This window comes from Pongo pygmaeus, chromosome X (assembly GCF_028885625.2).
Source record: "Pongo pygmaeus isolate AG05252 chromosome X, NHGRI_mPonPyg2-v2.0_pri, whole genome shotgun sequence".
Classification (NCBI taxonomy): domain Eukaryota; kingdom Metazoa; phylum Chordata; class Mammalia; order Primates; family Hominidae; genus Pongo; species Pongo pygmaeus.
In genome coordinates this window covers 160,145,936-160,173,008 of record NC_072396.2, presented here as the reverse complement: position 1 = coordinate 160,173,008, position 27,073 = coordinate 160,145,936, and the positions used below count along the sequence as shown (strand labels likewise).

The following is a 27,073-nucleotide window of genomic DNA, read 5'->3' as shown; positions in this document are numbered from 1 at the left end:
GAGGGGTAAATTTTCCCAGAAGCAAGGAAATGTGGCTGTCATTCTGGCTGTGCAACTAGCCGCTGTATGGCCTTGAATAAGGTGCTTCTCCCTACAGATGTCAGTGTCTTTATATTGAAGAGGATGGGTAGGGGGAGCAGGGGATGATGGAAAGCACAATTGAAGTACAGGAAAAACATGAATTTAGAAAAACGTTACATTAATAACAGCTGGAAAAAAGAAAACACCAATTTGGCTTGTGTGTTTTAAATTGTAAAACCTGCAAAGAAACACCTATGATTCTGGGCTTTTAAGGTGAGAACAAAAACAATTTCTTAAGTTTTTGCCTGTTGATTCTTCATTCAATTCTCAACATACCTGTTCGAAAACTCATCAGCCTCACAGCCTCTGTGTCAAACAAGTTCTAACTAAACAATACTTTCAGTCAACCCCAGGTAATGAAATGGTATGATCATTGACTTCGTAATTCCATTGGTAATCTAGTCTCAGAAAAAACCCTAAATATAAGAAAAAGTCTTATGTAAACATAAACTGTTCTTTACTTACAATAGAGAAAAAGTTTTAAAAACAACCCACAAATTTCATGCTAAGTGAAGAAAGCAGGATTAAGACAAAATCATTTCAGCTATGTTTTCAAAAAACCTATGCACAGAAAAAGAAACAGAATACACAGAAATATCAAAGGGGACTGCAAATAGAACATCTTGTTTTCCTGTTGTCTAAATTTTCTTAACTGAACATCCATTTTATAATGAAAAGCAGTTCAATTTAAGTTGCATTTCTAACACATTTCTCAGCATCAAGTTCTGTAGTCAATCTTTTGCCCATATCCTCTCCTAGTACGCTATACTAATATTAAACTTCAAAATATGTCAAATCAGGATGGTTATGTTATTCTGAAAATGTAAACCACTCTAACAGAAATTATCTGGCAGAGGTAAGACTTAAATATGTTTCATTTAATTAACAGAGCCTAACACAGTTCCTGACACATAATGGGTGCTTTTAAATATCTGTTAAATAATTACCTTAATTTTTGGCCTGTAATTCATATCTCGAAAGAGTTTTTTTTCTTCATAGTCTTTGTAATTACGTAAAAATCCATATTTATACTTTCAAAGACAAAATGAAGATCTTCAGAGCAAACCATTCCTGTTCTAACATTAACAGGAACATTTCATACCAATATATACTTACCATAACAAAGTTTGGGGAAAATGAGCACATACAATATCTCAAGATGTTTACAAACCTCAAATTCTAAAATATGAGAATTTAAAATTACGAAAGAAAAATTCAATCAAGGAAATTTTGTTAGCTTTTCAATGAACTTCTCAATTGTTTGCAGATCTGTATTCCTTCCACAGGGATTTTATGGTGTTTCTAGAAATATAAGTTGTTCTTGGAACATGCTAGTATATGTACAAGTAAACTTTACAAATATGTAAAAAGACCCATGTTAACTTTAAAAAGGTGTTATTGTCTGAATCTTTGTGTCACCCCAAAATTGTTATGTTAAAATCTTAACCCCCAAGGTGATGGTATTAGGAGGTGGGGCCTTTGGGAGGTAAGTAAGTCATAAGGGCAGAGCTCTCATGATGAGAATAGTGCCATATTAAAGAGGCCCAAAGGAGCTCCTTGCCCCTTCTGCCATGTGAGGGCACAGTGAAAAGGTGCCGTTTACGAACCAGGACACAGCCCTTACCAGACACCAAATCTGCCAGCACCTTGATCTTGGACTTCCCAGCCTCTAGAACTGGGAGAGATAAATTTCTGCTGCTTATAAGCCCCCCGCTCTGTGGTATTCTGTTATAGCAACCCAAACATAGTAAGACAAAGAGTAACATGAAAAAAGTACTCTGCCATAGTTTTAGCATCACTGTTTTAATTTCATGAAATACAAGTACAAAACATTGTATAAGTATACTTTTTACTACACGGAGATGAACTAATACATTTATGTTTTTATCGGAATCTGTATCACCCAGCACTGGTCAATGTACTAGTAGCTTTCCACAGGGATTTTTTTTACTATTCCTATAAGGTTTTATCATGAATAAAAAAGCTCACAACTCTTTTCAGTCATTGCAGATTTACATTTATCTTAATACTCCTGTTCAAAATGCTCTGGAGAACTGTTAAGAACTACAAAATCACCTTAGGCAGAGTTTTGAATGAGTAATTTTATTTCACGTTGGCCAAGATCTCCCTTATGTTGGCATTGCAAAGACACTGCACTTATCTGAGGTTAGAAAAAATGTTGTCTTAATAGCCCTCTTAATGTGTAGCAAGGCAAATTACCATTTCCTAAAATGTCCAGAATATCATAGTAGTTAGTTATTTGTTAAGCAGTAAGTCATGAAACCCCACTTGTAGAAGACAATAGCAACAGAGGACCACTAAGTCCTAAATATACCAAAGAAAAACAAGTTTACAAATATTCAAACCATCTGTCTTCTCTACCTCTAAAATGGTTTAACCACATCAAGTGAGAGTAACATCAGCCAATTAGAAAGGGAAAAAGTAAACTGTGCTAGCGTCCGGCATTCAGTTTCCATAGCATGTCTCACAGTTTTCGGCCATTTCAGCTAAGAGTTTTCTTATGACAGGCGAAAATAATGATTAAAATACCATTAGCTTTGCTGAGAAATGTGAAAAAAAAAATCACAATGTCAAAAATATTTGAAACTAATTTTGTTTTCATAAATAAATAAAATGGTGTTTGTCTTTTCTTAAAATTCTTGCTGTTAAAACATTCAAAGTTATGTCAACCTGTAAGGATAAAAGGGTATTTAAGATAACATGTTTGGAAAACTGAACCACATTTTTAATTGCCAGCATTATGCTTTGTTCTTGGTAGAGTCATCCTTGTTTCTTCTTTTTACATCCCAATTATAAACCCTGGCCATATCTGCAAGAATTGTCAAAGAAAATGCAAATGCAATTCTAAAGATAATGCATGCAATGACTAAGTATTCACTCCACTCACACAATGAATCAAAGACACAGAAATGAAACATATACAAATACTGGTAACAAATAGTATTGTAAGACATCCTGCTATAATGTCAATTGCTAGGAAAATACTATAATTAAACTCTATCAAAACTAAGGACTCAAATCAATTGTTAACCCATTGTTTACTATGGTATTAGTCAACTGTCAACTAGTCAACTATGATATATTTAACAAATATGTACTAGACATTCTCGATAGTTTTAAAGAGAGTCCCTCATCCAAGAAATCTGAAAGATCACTCAACCCATATCCTGCCAGGTAATATTTATATTATTACAGTTATCAATAATTTTATCTCTTACCCTCCCTTTGGCTTAACGAGTTTATTAAGCATCTACTGTGTTTCTGACTAGGCACTGTACAAAGCCCTGAATAAGACAGGTGAAGTCCTTTTCCTCGTGGAGCTTAGACTCCAGTAGAATAGTCAATGTAACAGAGACTGTCCACCCTAGCTCCCTCACTTGTCTGCACACCTTCCTTTCCTACCTTTTGCAGTACTAGCAATAACAAATGGCATTTAATTAAGCTTGTAGGACTCATCTTAGAGGATTTCCTCACTTTTGGCTCCTGTACCCATCTAAGTCACTGGATCCTGTTTTTTTCTCACACGTTTAATATCTTTTCCTTTCCACAAGCACCACCCATCCTAGGCCTTCGTCATCTCGCAGCTGGATGAAGTTTCCACACTACCCGTCAGATGATGATGATCACTGCACTAGGCCCCAACAGGCCTGCCTTCCCTCAGCCAACCATAAACAACTGCCACATGCTGCACACTGGAAAAGAAGAGAAAGTGCAGCTCCTACATTTGAAGAGCTCACGGTATGGCAAGGTAAAACTAAGCAGTATGTGTTAAGCAAGCACACAAGAAACACTCTGAGGATCAGAAAATGTTCAGGAATGCTCTGATGTCTGAACTGAGATATTTAGGGTAAAAGGGTAAAAAAAGAGCATATCCTGTAAATATGGGAAAGTCATTCCAGTTAGGAGGAACAAAGTGTAGAAATGCAAAGGGTGTGGCACAATTGGGGAGTGTGTACAATAACTGATTGGGGTTATCTGGAACCTGGAATGCACTGGAGAAAGACAAGAAGAGGTCAGTGGCATGAGGTGAGACAAGCTGGGGGCACTTCACAAGAGTGCCTATATGTATATCTTATAAGTAACAAGGAACCTTTGAAATATTGTAACCAGAGGAATAAAAATGAGTGACCTAGTAAATTCATACTAGAGATAGTGGGAAGGACGGATGGAATGAGAGGAACCTAAAAAGATACTGAGTGCAGGTTTTGGAGTCCCAGAACGAGAACAGTAATGGGCAGAGATTTATGAGGGAAATTTGATGTGAATCTGGTGATTGATTTATTATTGGTAGTGAGGAAGAGAGAAGTGTGAAAGGTGACTCCCGTGATTTTGTCTTGAGTGACTGTGACAGGAAGTAGGAGGAAAAGACAGGCCAGAGAAGAAAGGCAAAGAGCTTGCCTTCCCCCTTGACCAGAATACCCCACTCCCACCTCTTCTCTCTGCTGATCTTTAAATCCTACGCCGCCTTTAAAAAAGCAGCCTAACTTTTATCTTCTCAACAAAGATGACATGATAGTATATCTAGAAAACCCCATTGTCTCAGCCCAAAATCTCCTTAAGCTGATAAGCAACTTCAGCAAAGTCTCAGGATACAAAATCAATGTGCAAAAATCACAAGCATTCTTATACATCAATAACAGACAAACAGAGAGCCAAATCATGAGTGAACTCCCATTCACAATTGCTTCAAAGAGAATAAAATACCTAGGAATCCAACTTACAAGGGATGTGAAAGACCTCTTCAAGGAGAACTACAAACCACTGCTCAAGGAAATAAAAGAGGATACAAACAAATGGAAGAACATTCCATGCTCATGGGTAGGAAGAATCAATATCATGAAAATGGCCATCCTTCCCAAGGTAATTTACAGACTCAATGCCATCCCCATCAAGCTACCAATGACTTTCTTCACAGAATTGGAAAAAACTACTTTAAAGTTCATATGGAACCAAAAAAGAGCCCGCATCGCCAAGTCAATCCTAAGCCAAAAGAACAAAGCTGGAGGCATCACGCTACCTGACTTCAAACTATACTACAAGGCTACAGTAACCAAAACAGCATGGTACTGGTACCAAAACAGAGATATAGATCAATGGAACAGAACAGAGCCATCAGAAATAATGCCACATATCTACAACCATCTGATCTTTGACAAACCTGAGAAAAACAAGAAATGGGGAAAGGATTCCCTATTTAATAAATGGTGCTGGGAAAACTGGCTAGCCGTATGTAGAAAGCTGAAACTGGATCCCTTCCTTACACCTTATACAAAAATCAATTCAAGATGGATTAAAGACTTAAATGTTAGACCTAAAACCTTAAAAACCCTAGAAGAAAACCTAGGCAATACCATTCAGGACATAGGCATGGGCAAGGACTTCATGTCTAAAACACCAAAAGCAATGGCAACAAAAGCCAAAATTGACAAATGGGATCTAATTAAACTAAAGAGCTTCTGCACAGCAAAGGAAACTACCATCAGAGTGAACAGGCAACCTACAAAATGGGAGAAAATTTTCGCAACCTACTCATCTGACAAAGGGCTAATATCCAGAATCTACAATGAACTCCAACAAATTTACAAGAAAAAAACAAACAACCCCATCAAAAAGTGGGCAAAGGACATGAACAGACACTTCTCAAAAGAAGACATTTATGCAGCCAGAAAACACATGAAAAAATGCTCATCATCACTGGCCATCAGAGAAATGCAAATCAAAACCACAATGAGATACCATCTCACACCAGTTAGAATGGCAATCATTAAAAAGTCAGGAAACAACAGGTGCTGGAGAGGATGTGGAGAAATAGGAACACTTTTACACTGTTGGTGGGACTGTAAACTAGTTCAACCCTTGTGGAAGTCAGTGTGGCGATTCCTCAGGGATCTAGAACTAGAAATTCCATTCGACCCAGCCATCCCATTACTGGGTATATACCCAAAGGACTATAAATCATGCTGCTATAAAGACACATGCACACGTATGTTTATTGCCGCATTATTCACAATAGCAAAGACTTGGAACCAACCCAAATGTCCAACAATGATAGACTGGATTAAGAAAATGTGGCACATATACACCATGGAATACTATGCAGCCATAAAAAATGATGAGTTCATATCCTTTGTAGGGACATGGATGAAATTGGAAATCATCATTCTCAGTAAACTATCGCAAGAACAAAAAACCAAACACCGCATATTCTCACTCATAGGTGGGAATTGAACAATGAGAACACATGGACACAGGAAGGGGAACATCACACTTCGGGGACTGTTGTGGGTTGGGGGGAGGGGGGAGGGATAGCATTGGGAGATATACCTAATGCTAGATGATGAGTTGGTGGGTGCAGCGCACCAGCATGGCACATGTATACATATGTAACTTACCTGCACATTGGGCACATGTACCATAAAACCTAAAGTATAATAATAATAATAATAATAATAATAATAATAATAAAAGAAAAAAAAATCATTAAACTGTAAACCTAAAAAAAACAAAAAAAAAACAAAAAAAAACAAAGCCTTCTTTGACCTAACTCCAGCCTACATCTATCTTTCCCAAAGTTTAAATTGCCTTGGTGTTGCATATGTTAACTTACTTATAGTTTGCTATGAATTATCATTCAGCTGTTTTACATGTACAGTTCTAACAGAGAAAGGCACTGCCACTCTTTTCTAAAATTGATTTTCATGCCCCATATGGCTTAGCACAGTTGCAGGAACATAGGAGACCCTTAACAAATGCTTGTGAAATTAAACTATTTAACCAGTTATAAAGTTGTCTTCGGAAAATATTTGGAAGAAAAATACTTATTCACCTATGTGAATCTGCTGTTTCCACATCACACTTCAAAATCACTAATCTATCTACAAACTTATTTAAGTACTAGTTCCAAATATCTTATTTATTATCTTATAAAATCTATAACCTTTATGTTAGCCTAATAAGGAAATTCTTCCCACTAAAGCAATGTAAGAAAGAATGTGGGAGGTTTTTTGCATTCTAATTTTTTTTTAGTTCTAGGGTACATGTGCAGGATGTGCAGGTTTGTTACAAAGGTAAATGTGTGCTGTGGCGGTTTGCTGCACCTATCAACCCATCACCTAGGTATTAAGCCCAGCATGCATCAGCTATTTTTCCTAATGCTCTCCCTCTGCCCATGAAAGAATGTTTTTTTAAAAAAATCTTTCTCCTTTTTTCCCTTGCTTTTTGTTTTAAGAAAGGATACTGACTTCTGTGGTAGTAAATTGATCTCGAAGAAAGTCAAGGTCTTCCTCAAGGGAATCAAGATTCTTTGTGGCAGTCGATAAATTCTTTTCCAACAATGCCTGAGCTTCATCAATATCATATTCAAGCATTACATTAGCCTGAAGAGAGAAAGTCATGACAATTACTCAATATTTACACAGAGCTTTATAGGTTAGAGTAAGTGTGGGCAAACTACAGCCCTCAGGTCAAATCCAGCTTGCTGCCTTTTGTTTTAAGTTAGGTTTCACTGGAGCCCAGCTATTCTCTACTCAGGCTTTCATACCACAAAACTGAGTGGTTGAGACAGAGACCATGTGATCTACAAAACCAAAAATATTTACTATTTGACCTTTTACAGAAAGTTTGCTGACCCTTTGGTTAAAGAATATATTTACATACATTGTATCATCTAATCTTCAACCCTGCTGAGGCCAAAGTTATCTTCTTCACAGTTAAAGAAATGAACGCTCAGGTTTCCTTGGCTGGCATAGCTAGTGGGTAAATGGGAGAATCAGGATAAGAAACCAGTATGTTTAGATACAAAATCCTATCTTTCTACTACCTCCATCGTGAAACTAAATAGTGTTGTTTGTATCAATTTAAATAAATTCTGAGCTTGAGATATGATACTAATTTAAAATTTTTCAAAGACATTTATTATCATCTATATTTGACCAGGTAAAAAAGACAGCTAGCTTTTACTTGTCCCTTCCTACTACTTCTGACAGATGTTAGGGATTAAGACAAGGTAATGTGTCTGTCATTCTGAAGATATACTGTTACTGTCAATATTCAGGGATGCATGTACCCTGGAATTGGGAAGTCATACATTTTACAGCTTTGAACTCCCCCTATCACCTGACTTACCACTGGCATTTCCTAAACCACTTTCCTCATCTCACAAATGCAATTTTAAAATTACTCAAAGGATTGTTGTAAGGATTAAACAAGACAACATGAAAGTATTTGGCACAAAGTAAATGCCAAATAAATAATTATTGACTGAATAATCCAATCCATAATTAGAAAACTGTATTAAAATTCAGATAGGACAAAAATATTCAACATAAGCAAAGACTGAACATAAGTATAACAAGAATCCACAAAGAAAAAAAACCAAAGCAGGGGACCACAAAAATTTCTAAATCCTTCATTTCAACAAAATGTTTCTGAAATGTGACGCATGCACATACTACACACACACACACACACACACACACACACACACACACGCACACACACTGGGTGAAATGACACGCAAAATGAAACGAAAGGGTACGTTGTATACCTGGGGGAAATTGACCTAAAAGTCCTTTGAGCATCCAGGCAAAAAGAACACATCACTCATAAAAGAAAGAAATCAGTTTGCCATCACACTTTTTGACAGTGATGCTTTACAACAAAAGAAAATGGGGCACTGTATAAGATGCTCAAGGAAATAAAATGTGAGTTTAAGATATTATATCCAGCAAAACTGAATTTCAAGTACAAAGGCCACAGACAAGTTGTCAGCAACATGAGATAACTCAGGGAATATCATTCCCATAAATCTTAAGGCAATCAATCTACTTATCAGACGAATGAGTAATATACAATCAAAATGACTGGGGGGACATCAACATAAAGACTATGATGTGCATTCAATATTTACATGAAGAACAAGGATAAATGAAAGACGAGAGAGAGAGAAAGAGAGAGAGCAAACAGTATATAATGGCTCTGTGCTCCAACAATGTGGGAACAATCTTATAAAGAATGGGTAAGGACAGGAAAAACATATGCAAAAATGTCAGTGGTAACAGTGTTGGGTGGTGTTATTCTAAGAATGCTTTGCGTGTGAATAGTAATGTTGTCTAGCTTAATTCTATCACCCTTGGTATTTCTGAAAACCAGGATTCTTGATATAGAAGAAACAGGGGGGCCAGGCGTGGTGGCTCACACCTGTAATCCCAGCACTTGGCAGGCTGAGATGAGTGGATCACTTGAGGTCAGGAATTCAAGGCCAGCCTGGCCAACATGGCGAAACCCCGTCTCTACTAAAAATACAAAAATTAGCTGGGCGTGGTGGCGCATGCCTGTAATCCCAGCTACTCAGGAGGCTGAGGGAGGAGAATCGCTTCAACCCAGGAGGCGGAAGTTGCAGTGACCCAAGATCATGTCACTGCGCTCCAGCCTGGGTGACAGAGCAAGACTCCATCTCAAACAAAAAAAAAAACAGAGGAACAACTAAAGTGAAAACTCTGTTGTCCTGAATTTGAATTGGAGATAACAGTATGAAATCATGAGGTACACAGATACTAACCTGCACCTTTGTACACAAGTTTATGCAGGTTAGCTATATCCTACTGGTTCTATTTCTCTGGTTGAACCCTGACAACAGATTCGTTCACTTACACTTTGCTTTATGCAGTTTTCTGATTTTTCTGTTTATATTTAATATTATATACATATAGAAAAGTATCCATATCATAAATATATAGCTTGATGTATTTTCACAAACTTAACACACTCATGGAACCAGCATCCAGATCAAGGACAGGTTATCACCAACACCCCAAAGCTTCCTTGTGAACACTTTCAGTTACCACCAGCACCCCCATCCCAAAGGTAACCATTAACCTGACTTAGAGCATAGTTTTGCCTGTATTACAACTTTACATAAACAGAATGACACAGTATATGTGCTCTTCTGTGACTGACTTCTATAGTAGGCAAGAATTATGGCTCCCATAACAGCTGTCTCATTCTAATCTCTGGAATCTGTGACTCTGATGAGATATTTACATCATTTGTCAGAGCTGACCTTAATATACAGACTGCCTAGGTAGGCCTAATCTAGTTATACGAGCCTTTAAGAGCAGAGAACTTTTTCTGGCTGGCAGCAGAATGAGAAGTTTGAAAGATCTAAAGTGTAAGAAAGACTAGTCATATCACTGCTTTGAAAACAGAAAGGACCATGAGCCAAGGATTGCAGGTGGCCTCTAGAAGCTGAGACTGACTCCTGGACGACAGGCAGCAAGGAAACAGGGACCTCAACCACAGAGAACCGGATTTTGCCAACAACATGAATAAGGCTGAAATCTAATTCTCCCCCAGAGCTTCTAGTAAGGAGTACAGCCGTGTTGACAATTTAATTCTGGCTTTGTGGGACCCTGAACAGAGGACCCAGCCAAGCCCATCTGGATTTCTGACCTATACAGCTAGGAGATAATGGATATTGTTTTAAGCCTCTGAGTTTGTGGTAATTTGCCATGCAGTTTCTTTCACTCAACCTTGTTTGTGAAAATCACCCTTGCAGTGCTGGCATGTAGCAGCAGTTCATTCCTCCTCTGTACTGTATAGTATTCCACAGTCTGAACACATCATGATTTACTCATCCATTCGACTGTGATGAACATTTGGGTTGTTTCCAGGTTTTGGTTACTACAGAGTTATATGAACATTCTTATACCTTTCTTTTAGTTAATATTTATACATTTCTTATATACAGCAAGAGGCAGAAAGAGATAGAGACAGGCATGGAACTGCTATGGCGTAGGCAATGCATATGTTCTGCTTTAACAGATACTGCCAGTTTCCCCAGTGGCTATGTCCATTTACACCTTCACCAACAGTAAATCAGTGTTCTCACTATTCCATGTCCTACCATCACTTAGTATCACCCTACCATTCCGGTGGGTACACAGTGAGATCATATTGTGCTTTTAATTTGCATTTCCCTGTTTATTAATGAAGTGGGACAACTTTTCATATGTTTACTGGCCATTGGGAGGCCCTCTTTTTGGAAGTCACTTACCCATTATCCTGAGGAGTTGCTTATCTTTCCATGTTATCCTTAACAAAAAAGTTTTCTAAAAAATTTAAGTATATAAATATTAGGAAAAAGAAAATGTTTGCAGATTTGGTGAAAGGAGTATATTGTTAAGATACAATTATAAATATCTGATAAAGTCGATTACATTAAAATTTAAAACTTCTAAGAGGTACCACAAAAGACAAGTGACAGATGAGAAAAAGTATCTGCAATATTAAGAGAAGACTCTTCATCCGAAATACATAATATGTAAAGAAGACCTAAATGTCTATCAAAAAAAAAAAAAAAGAATCCAACAGAAAAATGGAGCAACAACATAATCAGGAAGGCAAACAGAAGAGGAAATACAAATGAGCATTTTGTCATACAAAAACCTATAAGATGATACTATTTTCACCTATAAAACTAGCAAAAATCTAAAAATGTGGGTGAGACTGTTAATAAAAGGGTATTTTTATATACCGTTGGAGAAAATGAAAATTGGTAGTCTTTTCTGGAGAGCAATTTGATAGTATCCATCAGCATGCTAAATGTGCATACTCTTGGACACAATTCCATTTCAAAGCAGCATATAAAAATATGCCTTTGTATACAAGTCTATATGTGCAAAAATATTTACTACAGCACCGGTCACTGTACAAGAAATTTTAAAACAAGCTAAACACCCCTTGACTTGGGAATATTATCACATAGCCCTACCACAGAATAGTAAGCCAATAAAACCAAGGAGGCAAACTCTGTGTCTACTCACAAATACCCAAGACATCTGTGCTGAACAATATACAATATATATCCCATTTTTGTAAAAACAATTAACAAAATTCCCAATATTTAGGTACATACAGATGTACAGACATGATTAAAAGTGGGTGCATCTGGGGATGGAGCAGTAGCCTGCTGCTTTCTATCTGCTCTTTGAACCATTAGCATGTATGAACTCTGATGAAAAACCAAAAAAATGTCATTCACCCAAGAAAAATTTTTACTGAGCACTTATTATGTGTCAGGGAACTGGTAAATACACCAATCAATAACATATCAGGGAGTGCTAAGTACTTTGAAGGAAAACAATACAAGATAAACAGTACAAGTGAAACCAAGAAATGCTGACAGACAAGTCATAGCAGGTCCCTGGGGGAGCTAACAATTGGAACTGAGAACTCAAAGGATTGAGTGTGAAGAACACAGAAGTAGAAATGTGGGGCCACACTGGCAGGTTCCAGGAACAGTTAGGGGGCCACCATGGCTACAGCAGAGTGAGCAAAAGAATCAGCACAAATGAGTGCTGAGAGGGAGTAGGGCTATCTTGTGGAAAGGACACCTCTGTATTCCACCCTTGGTGACGGGGAAACCACTGGGGTCTTGAGCAGAAAAGTGGAATGATCTGACATGTTTTAAAAGCATTACTCTGGCAGCTTAAGCAGAAGAAAGAGCTAGAATAAAGGTTCTGAGGCAGGGCCATTCCCAGCATGCTCTAAGTCTGGCAAGAAGTCCAAGTGTGGCCAAGCAAGGAAGTAAGAGAAGAACAGAGAGACTGGACACGGTGGCTCATACCTGTAATCCCAGCACTTTGGGAGGCCAAGGTGGGCAGATCACCTGAGGCCAGGAGTTCGAGATCAACCTGGCCAAAATGCAAAACCCCGTCTCTACCAAAAAATTTAGCTGGGCATGGTGGCACATGCCTGTGATCCCAGCTACTCAGGAAGCTGAGGCACAAGAATCGCTTGAGCCCAGGAGACAGAGGTTGCAGTGAGCTGAGATCACAACACTGTACTCCAGCCTGGGCAACAGAGTGAGACTCTGTCTCAAAAAAAAAAAAAAAAGAGAGAGAGAGAAGTAACAGAGAGTACCAGGATGTATAGGAACTTGTCAGCCACTCAAAGAACTTGGACTTTTCCTCGGAATGTGATAAGAAACCATTCAAAGATTTTGGGCAGAATAATGGAATGACCTGATGGAGATTTCAAAGGATTAATCTGACCACTGTGCTGGAAAGGCTTTAGGAATTCCAGCAAGGGCAGAAGCAAGACAGTGAATTAGGGTATTATTATGGGTTAAAGAGTGTCCCCCAAAAAGATACATTTAAGTTTTAACCCCTTATACTAGTGAATGTGACCTTACGTGGAAGTAAGGTATTATGGATTGAATTCTGTCTCCCCAACAAAAAATAAGTTGGACTCCTAACCCCCAGTAGCTCAGAATGTGACTTTATTTGGAGATAGGGTCTTTCAAAAAGAGAAATTTGGACACATGCATGCACACATGTGAAGATGAAGGCGGAGATCACAGTGATGCTTCTACACATCAACATGCCAAAGACTGTCCGTGAACACCAAAGCTAAGAGAGAAGGCTAGAACAGATTTTCCCTCACAGCTCTCAGAAGGAATCGACCCTGATTCTGGGGCTCATCACAGACTTCTGGCCTCCAGAACTGTGAGACAGTCCATTTCAGTTGTTAAAGCCACCCAGTTTGTGGTAATTTTATTATGGCATCCCTAAAAACTAATACAGACATTATTCCCACAGTCCTGGCAAGAGACAAAGGTGGCCTGGACCATGGTAATAGCAGTAAGGAAGTGAGAGATAGTTGGCTTCTCGATCTATTCAGAAGAAGGAATCAGTGGGGTTTGCTGAAGGACTGGTTGAGAGATATAAAATAAAGAAGAGTCAAAGAAGACTCAAAGATTTTTGTTCTGAGCAACCAGGCAAAAGATTCTGCCATTTACTGAGATGGAGAAGACTGTGGGAAGTGCCAGTCTATGAGTGGTGAAATGAGGATTTAAACATTCAAGAGGAATGAAAGAAGAAAAACATGAAAAGAGGAAGAAGAGCTCGGCAAAGAAAATGAAGAGAAAGAGAAACAGAAGAACAGTTATGAAAGACAGAGTAAAAGCAACAAAACAGAATAACTACAAGGGAAAACACAAAGTCATGGGGAAGCAGCCAGAGGAAATCACACAGAATGAAACACATCAAATAACTGAAAACAGAGAACATGATAGGTACTGAAAACAGATAAAGGAGATCGAACATATGCATATTTATTATTCCCAAAAGATAATAAAAGAAATGGGGCAAAAGTCACATTCAAGTACACAACAGAAATTATCTTTCCTGAAATAAAGTAACACTTGAATTTGTGAATCAAAAGGTCATGCAATTTCTACAAAAAAAAACTGAATACAGAAAATCAGTCAATCCTTAGACACTCAGGTGTAGTTGCTATGCTTCAAAGTTATTTTTTAAAAAGCCTTAGTGATAAATACTGAATCCTTCCTTTTAAATACAGAACTAAGTGTAGGAATTATGATTGTAGAGTGAAATATAAATGTTGTACAAACTTTGAGCAAACCTCCTTGGGCTAATCTAGAGTGCCTCTCCAGAGTGATCCTACAGGACAGCAGCTAGGGGAAATCCTCCCAGTAGGACAGCTGGTAGAAGTACACTCGGCTTGCTACTTTGTATGAGAATTCGCCTGAGGTAACAAGATCCATGGACAGGTAGCTGGATAGTCAGAGGACTGAGAAGAGCAAGATAGGTAAATCACAGACAAGCTCAATGAAATCATCTAAAACTGAAATACATGGTTTTAAAAACTAAACTCTAACCTCAAACTTTTTGCAATGCTCTTTTTCCCCTTAAATTTAGAGGGATCTTTCTAGAATTATTAAACTCTTCTGGGAAGAAGCATTTATCTAAAGTTCAGCAGTACCTTCTATTTTACTTCTATTGCTCTTCCTCCATTATATTTAAGAGAGATAAAGCATTAACTGGAAGAGAAGCAGGGTTTGTTTGATCAGTTTTATCTTGATTGGGAGAGACTTCAGTATGTTTTTACTGCAATCTTCATCACACTTCTGATTCTAGTCAGTTTCTAATATGAACCACTTGAACTCTGTCCCTTTGTCCCTTCCACAATCAAAAGGAGATGAACACTTTACACATCTCAAGCAATACTACTAAAATACTAGCAAATACTAGCAAAACCAGTGTGTTTGCTACAGAAACCAGTGTGTTTGCTACAGAAAACACACTGGTTTACAAATATATCAGCTGTGGCTCTAAAATTTACTCACCCCCAACCACAGACACACTTTATCGGTAGGAGGAACTGAAGCTTTGCAATACAGGTTATCTGCCAGCAAGAATCTGGTCTCCATTGAGTTTGTGGACTCCTTCAAAACAAAAAAAAATGACAGTACCATAAACAGGCCAGTTTGATACCAAGGTTATAAAGGAGAGATTGCACAGTTGAACCTAGGACATTTAAAACAGTACCATCATGCAGGCTAAGTGTAGTGGTAAAAAGAAATGAATGCTAGACCCAGGTGGCTGGGTATGGACTCTGGCTCAGCTACTCACTAGCTGTACAGATCTGGCATCTCACTTAACTTCTGTATCTCAAGTTCTTCATCTGTAAAATGAGGATTATAACAGTCCCTACACCTATGAAGTCAGTAGTAAGCACTGAGTATACACATACACACACACACACACACACCTCCGAATGCCTGACATACAGAGAAAGCATTATTATAAGAATTAGCCATTCTCCTATTATTTCATTGGTGCTTCATGCCCAATCAATCAGTTGCTGAAGTCTTACAAAGTTCACCACATATTAAAATGTACTAGAAATATTCTACCAGTCAAGCAAAATCATAAGCATACACACAATCTTTTAAATACAATATGCTTATGAGATTTAATCTTTACAACCTGCTTTTATTTAATGAATACTGGATTAAGACTTAGAAGACTCTCAAATTTAGTTCTGCCAGTAACTAACTACATAGACAATGGTCAAGTATAACCTCTCCATAACCATTTCCTCAACTATGAAATGAGAACCTGAAACAGATGATCTCTAAGATTCTTTCCAGCTCTATAAATCTTGGACTAACTCCTTATTCGTAGGGAGAAAGACAACAACAAAGAAAAAACCCTAGATGCTGCTAGCACAGAATAAGACATTTTCTTTGTACACCTAAAACAATTTCAAATTGCATTTAAGTTTCACAAGCACTAAAGATAAGCAAAGTAATCCAAGTGTGGGCCCTAGATTAAACTTGACTTTTGGGGGAAGGCCACAAAGCCACATTTGCTACAGAAGCACATCATAACATTAGTGTATGTGCTTAAGAAGGCAGACTGGATTGCACAGCACAGATCAAATATCAGTGACCAAAGAGTCAAAGAAGACGAGTTTCTACTGACATATCCTAGTTTGCTCATATTTACAAACAAAAATGCACTTACTTTTTTCTTCTGCATGTATTTTAGAATTTCCAAAGTCTGTTTAATTTCAGGAATCTGACCTTTTAGCCTGTGAACAAGAAAAAGACTAACTTAGTATTTTGCAGGCAAAAATAAACAACAGGACATGGTCTTACCAACTTTGCATTTTCTACTAATGTGTTCTTGAGGACTATTTATAGATATAAAATACTTAAGATATTTTTAGATATGAGATAAAATATTTAAGATATAAATATTTATAAAAATAAAATATTTAATGAAATATTTACCTAAAGAAAATATATTTAGTAAAATATTCATAAAATATTTAAAGTATAAATACTTAATAAAAATATTTAAGATATACTAGCGAATGTTTATGGAATGCCTATTCCATGAAGACAAAGCTCTGTTCTATTATGTCAAATACCCATTGTTATTTAACATTTCTAGAGCAGACTATATTCCACAGAGGTGATTCATAGGTTCTGCATTTGATTAGAATGAAATTTTAAATAGATTAATTTTAAAAATAACATGGATTCAAAAGTTACATTCTAAAATAGAAGACACCAATCCCCTATCCAGTGATACACATAGCTACTCCTGGTGTGTGTATTCGGTATACACACATGTACATCACAGTCAGCTAAATGCCAGGCAAAGCACAGTGACACCTTCTCAGTATGTGCACTTGTCACACTGTGAAAAATGTACAGAATCATCTGAATGCCAAACACACCACATTATGATACAGTATAATTTAGTGATTCTTTTAAGCTTTGGGTATTTCTTCCTTAACTTTTATGTTGATAAATGCTCTTCTTTTCAAATGAGGTAACAATCGTTCTTAAAATTATAAATGGATCACTGATTTAAACACAAGAAATTTAAAAAAACAATGATGGACATGATACAACTGATCCGACTTAATGGATAAGTTATATGATAGCTACTAGCAAAATGCTAGTAAGTGACTCCCAAATGCAATCAACCTCACTGACAAGAACATAAGAGAAAAACATAGTATGCTAAAAACATTCAATCAATTAAAGAGAGAAAACAATGACACCTTTTTTGTCACTGGGGTTTAGCTCTTTATGGTAATTAGATGCATGTGTTTTGCATGGAGATACATGCAAAACAGTTCTAGGGTCTCTGTCAAATGTAATTTCTAGCAAAACAGACTAAGGATATAAAAACAAAGCTCTGGTTCTTAAGAGGTAAATTTACTAAATATTATTAGAGACCAAAATGTAAACAAAATTTAAATACAACAATGAAAATGAACTTATTGCATCACATAAAAGAAGTCACTCCATGTGTGCAGGAGGTTGGCAGGGCAAATTTACTACACCCTGTGCTACTGACCTGGCAAGAAATGTGTTAAATGAGCCTGCTGCTTAAGAAAAAAAAATAGTGTCATCATTTGATAATATAGTCCGGTGAATAATCTAGAAACACCTAGCATTCATTTTTTCACTACAATTCAATCTGGATGCCATAGATTGCTCAAGTTTGCTTATTTTTGTATGATATGTTCATATAGGTAAACACCAGAAAGATGTTATACATTTGTAAAATATGTGATACACATACAACATAAGGAGTACGTTCAGATCAAGATTTTTTAGTCATGTAAATGACTTTTAAGATGCATTCTGTATATATAAATATTATATGTAATATGCTATAAAGCATATTAATGAATCAATCAGATGCAGCCCTAGCTAACTTAGGAACCAGACCACCAATGACATTGCACATGCTCAAGCAATACACTCCTCCCTATCCTGCTTCACCTGAAGAGAAAGTAGCTTGGCTGGGCACAGTGAATCACGCCTGTAATCCCAGCACTTTGGGAGGCCGAAGCAGGTGCATCACCTGAAGCCAGGAGTTCGAGACCAGCCTGGCCAGCATGGTGAAACTCAGTCTCCACTAAAAAAAATACAAAAAAATTAGCTGGGCATGGTGGTGCATGCTTGTAATCCCAGGTACTTGGGAAGCTGAGGCGGGAGGATCCCTTGAATCCAGGAGGTGGAGGTTGCAGTGAGCCGAGGTAGCGCCACTGCACTCCAGCTTGGGTGCCAGAACGAGACTCCATCTCAAAAACAAAAAAATAAATAAAAACAAAAGAGAAAGTAGCTTGCCTAAACTGTGTGTTTACAGTCCTGTTTTTTCTTTTTCAGTTAGTTTCACCCTATTTGTGTGTATCCCTAAACAAAATATTCTTTAACATTGGTGGTTTTTGACCTTAATTCAAATGGTCTCATGCTGTATGCATTTTTCTGGGGTTTGTTTTTTTATTATTATTATTTTATTTTTTTGAGATGGAGTTTCGCTCTTGTTGCCCAGGCTGGAGTGCAATGGCGTGATCTCGGCTCACCACAACCTCCGCCTTCTGGGTTCAAGTGATTCTCCTGCCTCAGCTTCCCGAGTAGCTGGGATTACAAGCACGTGCCACCACGCCTGGCTGATTTTGTATTTTTAGTAGAGATGGGGTTTCTCCATGTTGATCAGGCTGGTCTCGAACTCCCGACCTCAGGTGATCTGCCCGCCTCTGCCTCCCAAAGTGCTGGGATTACAGGCCTGAGCCACCGCGCCCAGCTGGGGTTTGTGTTTTAAACTCAATCAAGATCCTAAGATTTGTTCATTCATTTTCACTGCTGTGTACTACTCCATTACAAATATAACAAACACAACTTCTTTATCTACTCTTCTGTCAAAGGGCACTTCTGCCAGCTCCAGGTCATTGTTATTGTAACAACAATGGAAACCTCCAGGTCCTAGGAGGGGCTAAAGTTGTGAAAGGGGAGACAGCAGCTTAGAAGGAAAGTGAATCAAGCCTTCAAAAGAGGGATAAAACTAAAAGAAAATGTTCTAGCTGTGTTCCTTTTCTCCCTCTGAACTGCCCCCAGGGAGTCACATTACCTACCTCATCACTGCTACAGGGCAGAAAAATGAAAGAATCGGCTACTGGCAGGGGGAGGGCCAAGTTGGGAATCTGAGAATTACAAGTACTAGTCTCCAGCAGCCCACCTCTCCCGCCCTTTCCCTCCTGTGATGATAATGAAGACAGCAGAAATGGAAAGAATCCCCCAGAGGTGGAATTACCTGGTTGGGGAGAAGTATGTGTCTGATGGCTATGCCCTTAGACTGGGATACCAGCAGCATTCCTCCCACCCCTATCCACCAGGAGTGACTTAAATTACCCCCACCTCCACATACATTACTGGCCAAAGTAGCTGATATCCCTGAGGGAATCTAAGCTGACAGGGAAAAGACATTATAATTTGATCATTATAATAAATAAAGACAATAAATTCAACAACCTCTACCATATGAAACAAAATTAACAAATACCAAAAGATAAAACTATACATTAAATACTTAAAGATACCACAAAGAGAAAAGAAAGGATATTGGTAATATGAAGAAGAACCAACCAGAACTACCAGGTATAAAAATCGTAACAGCTGAAACAAAGAACTCATGGCTATCCATCTAATTGCCAAAAGATAAATGACAAAGACAGAAAAAAGGGAAATAATATAAAGAAATGGAAGGCAGAATTAGAAGTGTCAACATCTGTAAACAGGAATCCCAGAAAGAAAGAGGAAAAAAAATTAACAGATGATAAAAAAAGAAAAAGTGATAATCACAAAATTTCCAATTAAAGAAAGATAAAAGATCTCAGATTCAAGTGTCGAAAAAGAGATTAACACATGAAATACTAAGGAACTTTTACACAGCTTGAAGGTAAAGTTAAATGACAGGCTGCAAGATTTACAACATATATAAAGAAAAAGGCTAGCATCTAAACTACATAGAGCCATCTGCTGCAAAACAACTAGATCATGACACAAAAATAGTTCTGTTGCATAGCTGACATCATAGGGGTGAGAGAAATTCCAGAAAAATAAAAAGAGAAAAGTAGCCCTCCAACTACTTGGGAGGCTGAGGTAGAAGAACTGCTTGAACTCAGGAGGTCAAGGCTGCAGTGAGCTGTGATCACACCACTGCACTCTGGCCTGGGCAACAGAGAGAAAGCCTGTCTCAAAAAAATGACCAACCCACTATTAAAATAGGTAAAACTTAAGAAAATTTTCCTAACTCACTATCTCCAACTCTACCATTCTCTTTTAAAACACTACACAAACACTGTTCTCATCCAGAACACCAACGTTCACTGATGTTTCCTAAGTGCTTCGAATTTTTACCCCTTCTCCCCACATTTAGGCCTGGACCATATGTTAAGCTAGAGTGAGTATCCTGCTATATACCACAGTTGTAGAGTTAGCAATATAACTTTTTTCTTTTTTTTTGTTTTTGTCTATCATTAATTTACTAGTTAGAAGAGCAATGTAAGTTTGATACACAAATTTCCCCTCTCCCAGGACTTGGTCCTGAGGCCCATTTTCTCTTCCTTTTTTTTTTTTCTTTCTTGAGACAGGGTATCATCACTCTGTTGCCCAGGCTGGAGTGCAGTAGCACACTCACAGCTGACCGCAGCCTCAACCTCTCTGGCTTAAGCAATACTCTCACCTCAGCTTCCCTAGTAGCTGGAACTACAGGCATGAACCACCATACCTAGCTGATTTTTGTAGATATAGGGTTTTGCCACGTTGCCCACACTGGTCTTGAACTCCTGGGCTCAAGCGATCCGCCCACCTCGGCCTCCCAAAGTGCTGGGATTACAGGCATGAACCACTGCACCCCGCCCCAAGGCACATTTTCTTCTCTATCTGTAACCTCCCTGTAGGTGATCTCAAATCCAATGGCTTTATTTTTCTTTTTCAAATAAACTTTTACTATCACAAAAGCAGTACATGTACATTGTAAAAAATTAAGAAAACAGATAAGCAAAAACAAGAAAAATGCCATATTCTAACTACCCAGAGATTACCACTGTTAATATGCCTTTAGTGTGGATTTCTCCAGATATTCCTGTGCATATATACATTTTTTTCCAAAATGAGAGCACACTGTTCTTAATGTTTTCTATCTTGCTTCTGTCCATTAACACTCTCCATCTTTCCATGTCAATGACTTTTCATCTCATCTAATACTCAGTACATAATTCAACTCTGTACAACTGTCACCAAAATCAAATGAGAAAATATATCTACAAACTTCTGTACCTTTGCATAAATGGTGCCTTATGCCCAGACTACCCCTTCCTCACTTTAGTCTGCCTCCAAACTCACAACTAATCTTTGAAATTCTACACAGCTATCTGTTCCTCTTAGAAGCTTCCTCTGAACCTCCTTGGCCCCTCCAGGTTAATGAGGTGCTTTGGTACAAAGTAATGAGTTACCATCCCCCTGTACCTCTACTGTTCTACTTTGTGTGCTAATTTTATTTATATACCTATAATTTCCCCCAAACTGTGTCCCTGGTTTTTTGTGTGGTTTGTTTGCTTTTTAGACTGGGTCTCGCACTTTTGCCGAGGCTGGAGTGCAGGGGCATGATCACATCTCACTGCAGCCTCAACGTCCTGGGTTCAGGCGATCCTCCCACCTCAGCCTCTAGAGTAGCTGTAACCACAGGTCCATGCCACCATACTCAGCTAATTATTACTATTATTATTTTTGAGATGGAGTCTCACTCTGTCGCCCAGGCTGGAGTGCAGTGGCACAATCTCGGCTCACTACAACCTCCACCTCCCGGGCTCAAGCAATTCTCCCGACTCAGCCTCCCGAGTAGCTGGGATTACAAGCGCGTGTCGCCACGTCTGGCTAATTTATTTGTATTTTAGTAGAGACGGGGTTTCACCATGTTGCCCGGGGTGGTTTCAAACTCCTGAGCTCAGGCAATCCGCCCACCTCAGCCTCCCAAAGTGCTGGGATTACAGATGCGAGCCACCGGGCCCGGCCTAATTATTTTTTAATTATTTGTAGAGACGGGGTCTCCCTATGTTGCCCAGGCTAGTCTTGAACTCCTGGACTGAAGTGATCCTCCCACCTCAGCCTCCCAAAGTGCTGGAATTACAGGTTTGAGCCACCATGCCCAGTCCTGTGTCCTTGCTGAAAGCAGATACTGGATGTTATTTCACCCAAAACAGTATGTGGTATCTAGCTGGCATTCCATAAATACTTATCTTACAGAAGAATGCTGGCACATACACAAAACAGAGATCTATAAATATTTATTACAGTGAATTGACTTTATAAGCTATATAAAATAATGTAGGGAAATAAAGAGTTGAGAGTAAGGATACCGTTTTTCCTATGCCTATTAGTTACGAAATCTTGGGATTTCATAACTAATTAAGTCTTATGCCCAGACTCTGTGGGTCTCTAATCTCACTGGCAAAATTAGAAGGATGAACTAGACATATAAGACATTATGATTTTGAAAGCTTTGGAATACAGTCTTTAACAACCATTCTATTATGTTTTCAAAACCACATTTAGACTAGCAATACCAAGTGTTGGCAAGGATATGGAACAACTGGAACTCTTGTACATTGCTGGTGGGAATTTCATATGGTTCAGCCACCTTGGAGGACTGAAAACTTGAAATCTGAATATTTTATTATATGTAAATTATATCTCAATTTTTTAAAAGTTCAAGCCATATAAGATTTTCAAAACTTAGAAATTTTTACACTTACCTTCTTTTCTTTTGAGCAAGGTTGAGTTCCATAAACTTATACTTCTGGTACTGTTCATCCAGCTTCTTTAATACTGTATCTGCAGTCTCATTCCCAGGCTGTTTCATGAAGGAATCTACATCTTCCTTTAATATCAAAAATAATACTTTACAAATTTTAGAATTCATGCCACTCAGATTTTTTGACTGCTTTGTTTTTAAAACATAAAAGAAAAAAAGCTTTGTTTTTCTCCAAAGGTTTGTTTTTAACTAAAAGTACAGGTTAAGCACCCTTATCTAAAATGCTTGGGACCAGAATTGTTTTGGATGTTAGATTTTTTTTTTTTTTTTTGGATTTTGGAATATTTACATTATACCAGTTGAACATCCCCAATCCAAAAATCCAAAGTCCAAAATGCTCCAATGAGCATTTCCTTTGAGCATTATATTGGTGTTGAAAAAGTTTTGGATTTTAGAGTATTCTGGATTTCAGATTTTCAGATTTAGGATGCTCAACCTGTAGTTATAAAAAGTTAGAGACGATTTCAGACAGTACATATATATTATATAGCTAATTTATTCTTTCACTTTCCTCTTCATTTTTTATTCAAAAATAGGAAAGGAAGAATGACCTTGCCCACCACTTTATGCATTTCCCATGTATCCCTAGTAGTAAATATGAAAATACTAACAATCAAATACATTGCCTATTCATGCATCCTATTCACAAAATGATTTTACAGGTTGTATGTCAAGATTATCAATTTTATTACTTATTTTTAATTCAACAAGTTTTACCACAGAAATCATACTAAATATGGTTACTGGGTTCCCAAGGCAATCCACAAATGCTTCCTTCAGTATCAAATAACTGAAACAAAGTAAACCTAAAAAGCAAACAGAATAATCTTTTGTAACAGTAATAACTGATCAAAAGAAAAGCAGTAAAACTGATGTTAAAATATTTTTTATACCACATGCTGATCCTTGAAGAAAAGCTAGTTAATTAGATAAGGATCAGAAACAAGACGAAAATATATGAAACTTAAAAGAGATGCTACAAGAGCCGTCTAGTAATTTACAGAACTCTAGTTCTTTATTATAAGTAACTTCAATTATCTTATAGCTTCTAAGATCTTCACATCATTTTTTTTTTTTTTTTTTTTTCACATCATTATTCTTATCCGTATTTACTAGCTACCAGAGAATATCTTAGCTGAAACAAGGAAGAAAAAGGAAGAGAAACACAGCAAGGGAGTGAACTATGAAGCCATCAAACTAGACAGTAAAGGAAATTGAAAAGGTGAGGCTGAGAGATAATGGCTGAGTTCTGTATGTTAAAGAGAGATGCCATCTTCCTAGAAGGGTCACTGCAGGGAAGAGAAAGAAGTGTAAGTTTCTGGCACATGATACATGTTATTAGGTGCTGGAGTTTAGCAAGAATTAACTACACCAGCATAGGCTGTGGTTAAGAGACAGGAGATGCCTGGTTTGAATCCCGGCTTCGCCACTCATTAGATGAGTTGACCTTAGGGAAGTTATTTAACCTCTCTTTGCCTCAATTTCCTCATCATCTGTACAAGTACCTTTTCGTCACCAGGGATTAAATGAGTTAGCTTATGTGAAACGCTTGTAAGAGTACGTGACACCTATCTATAGCATAATGTGCCATAAGGACACAAAGTGCCAGGGATTTTGTTTTGGGGTAGAGGTCAGAGAAAACTACAGGGAGATGATATCTGAACTAGATGTGGAAAGATGAAGAGGTCATGAAATGGACAAGGGTAAACCACAATTCAAGCAGAGAAAGAAAACAAATTACTGCCTCAGTGGGGTTGGGGAATGGACTGGGTCTGACTTCTAACCACTATGGTATATTGCTTCCTATCATCATGAACATTAATACCTATTCGACACCTACTACAATGCAATATTGCAAGCATGTTCTCTGTTTCCTATAACAACTCTCTAAGTATTGTCATCCCTATTTCAGTTAAACAAACTCAGGCTCAAAGTGGTAAAATAATATGCTTAAGGTTAAGCAGCAACTGGGAAGCAGAGCCAGGATTCAAACCCTGGTCTATTTAGAAGCCAATAATCTTTCTACAATACCATGTCACTTCATTTATTAATTGTTTGGAAACAGAAACAGTTATATAAAATTTGGGTTGCTTATTACATTATGTTGGTAGAAATTTTAACGTCTAGAAAAAAATAACCACGACATTGTAGGGAAAAAGCATTTCAAGACATTATAAAGTCCTCAGATAAAGTGTCTCCTCCCGAGTTAGATTTCTGACGCCATCTCTAGCTGAGCACTATGAATGTAACATTTAAGGCACTATGGAAATTCAATTAGACACTTAGTTTGAGCTCATAGTATGTGTCAGGCACTATGCTATGACCAGGAGAAGTGGGGCGATTCATGAGAACTACCTCACCTCCTCCCAGTAGCAGAGCATGAGGGGTAAGCTGCCGGTCTGGACCTCCACGGATTGCCCAAGTTCAAATCCTGGATACCTCACTTACATCCTGTGTGGCCTGGGGCAAGTTACTCAAGGGCCCCGTACCTCAGTTTTATCATCTAAAAAACGGGCATAACAGTAGCTACCACCTCGAGTTTTGTAAAATCATTAAGAAAGTGCCTGGCACTCAACAAATTTTATTCCTTGTTATGATTAGATAATAGATCAATGTAGAGAAATAAATGACACAGCTCATAAAAACACAAAATAATAACCAATTACGAAATTCAATCAGCAAATGCAAATATACAATATCAAGTGTGGTATAAATAAATGAGTCTTTAGAAGGATATAAGACGTGGTTAGTAAAAAAGGCAGAGGTAAGGTAAGGTACAAACCAAAAGATTGAGAAACTTCCATGAAGATTTTATAGTAGCTAAGTGGGGACAGACAGATGACCTGGACTGGAGGGCCAGTCAGATGTGTTCTCTCATAAGTCAAACAGTTTTCAACTACTATTTCTAAATTAAATAAATAAAATAAAATTTTTAAAAAGCCACCCAGAACAGGCAGCGCCCTCCAGAACGGCCTGTGGAGCGACCCGATCCCCTCTAGGACACTAGCGAACCTGGGACCTAGTGCCATCACGAGGGTTCAGCCTCCTCTCTCAACAATTCATTCTCCACTAAGTTATTAGAATGATGTAGTTAAAACGAAAGGCCTTCTGATGACAGCCCGTTGCCTACTGGAAAAACCTCAATTCCTTAGCAAGACACAGAAGGACTTTACACTCCCAACCTATCATCCTACTTTCCCATCGGTCTCTTCTTCCATTTCTCCCGAGGCAACATTCCCGAGACAGACAATGATATTCCCCGTTTTCACATCTTAGCACTGGCTGTTCTGCCTATTCATTGTACTGTCTCTCCAGCATCCATGCTGAGTCGAGAGCTCCTCACCACCTCCCCTTTTCCAACCAGCAGGGGGACGAAAACCGGCGGCAGCCCAGAGGTCCCTCAGGCCGCCCTGCCCTGCCACCCGCCGCCCCTCGCCCCTCGCCCCTCGCCCCTCGCCCCGGCCCTGCACCCTGTTCTCTTCTACGGCCTTCTCGAGCTACGTTTCTTCCGGGCGGGACCCCAGCAGAGCTCAATCTGTCCAGGTGCGAGGGGTGAGAACAGACCGAGCGCCCCCTCCCTGAACACTTAGCTCAGCTCCTTCCAACAGTCGAGGCCTGGGTGGGAGCCGGGAAGAAAGGGGCAGTCCAAGGCCTCAAGCCAAGATGCCAGGGAACAGCGTGCCTCTTACCACAAACACGGCCTCAGGAATCCCCAGGTGGAGCCGCCGCCCATTCCCTGTGGCCATTTCTCCTTTGCCACAACTGTCCTTAACAGCCGCCATCTTGGGGATGCGAGCGCGCGACTGCCTCCCGGGCCGCCGGCCGCCGGGATTCCGTGATTGGCTTGTTCGCACTTGCAGGCCCGCCTCTCCATGCACATTCATTGGTACGCAGGGAGGGTCCGCCACAAGCCCCCGTTCTCCTTTGGCCGAAAGTAGCCCAACCTGTAGGTGCTGATTGGCTGCGCTCAGGTAAGTGACAAGCGT

General features: G+C 38.6%; 1 protein-coding gene across 1 annotated transcript; it reads right to left on the bottom strand.

The window, feature by feature from the left end:
* Nucleotides 1-1,865: 1,865 nt before the first annotated feature.
* Nucleotides 1,866-27,073, bottom strand: VBP1 (VHL binding protein 1). Its single transcript, XM_054472002.2, has 6 exons — nt 26,777-27,073; nt 23,029-23,153; nt 16,434-16,500; nt 15,251-15,349; nt 7,340-7,478; nt 1,866-2,911 (listed from the first exon to the last, which is right to left on the bottom strand). Exons 1-6 carry the CDS (start codon nt 26,969-26,971, stop codon nt 2,841-2,843), a joined length of 696 nt encoding a protein of 231 aa, XP_054327977.1. The 5' UTR covers nt 26,972-27,073; the 3' UTR covers nt 1,866-2,840.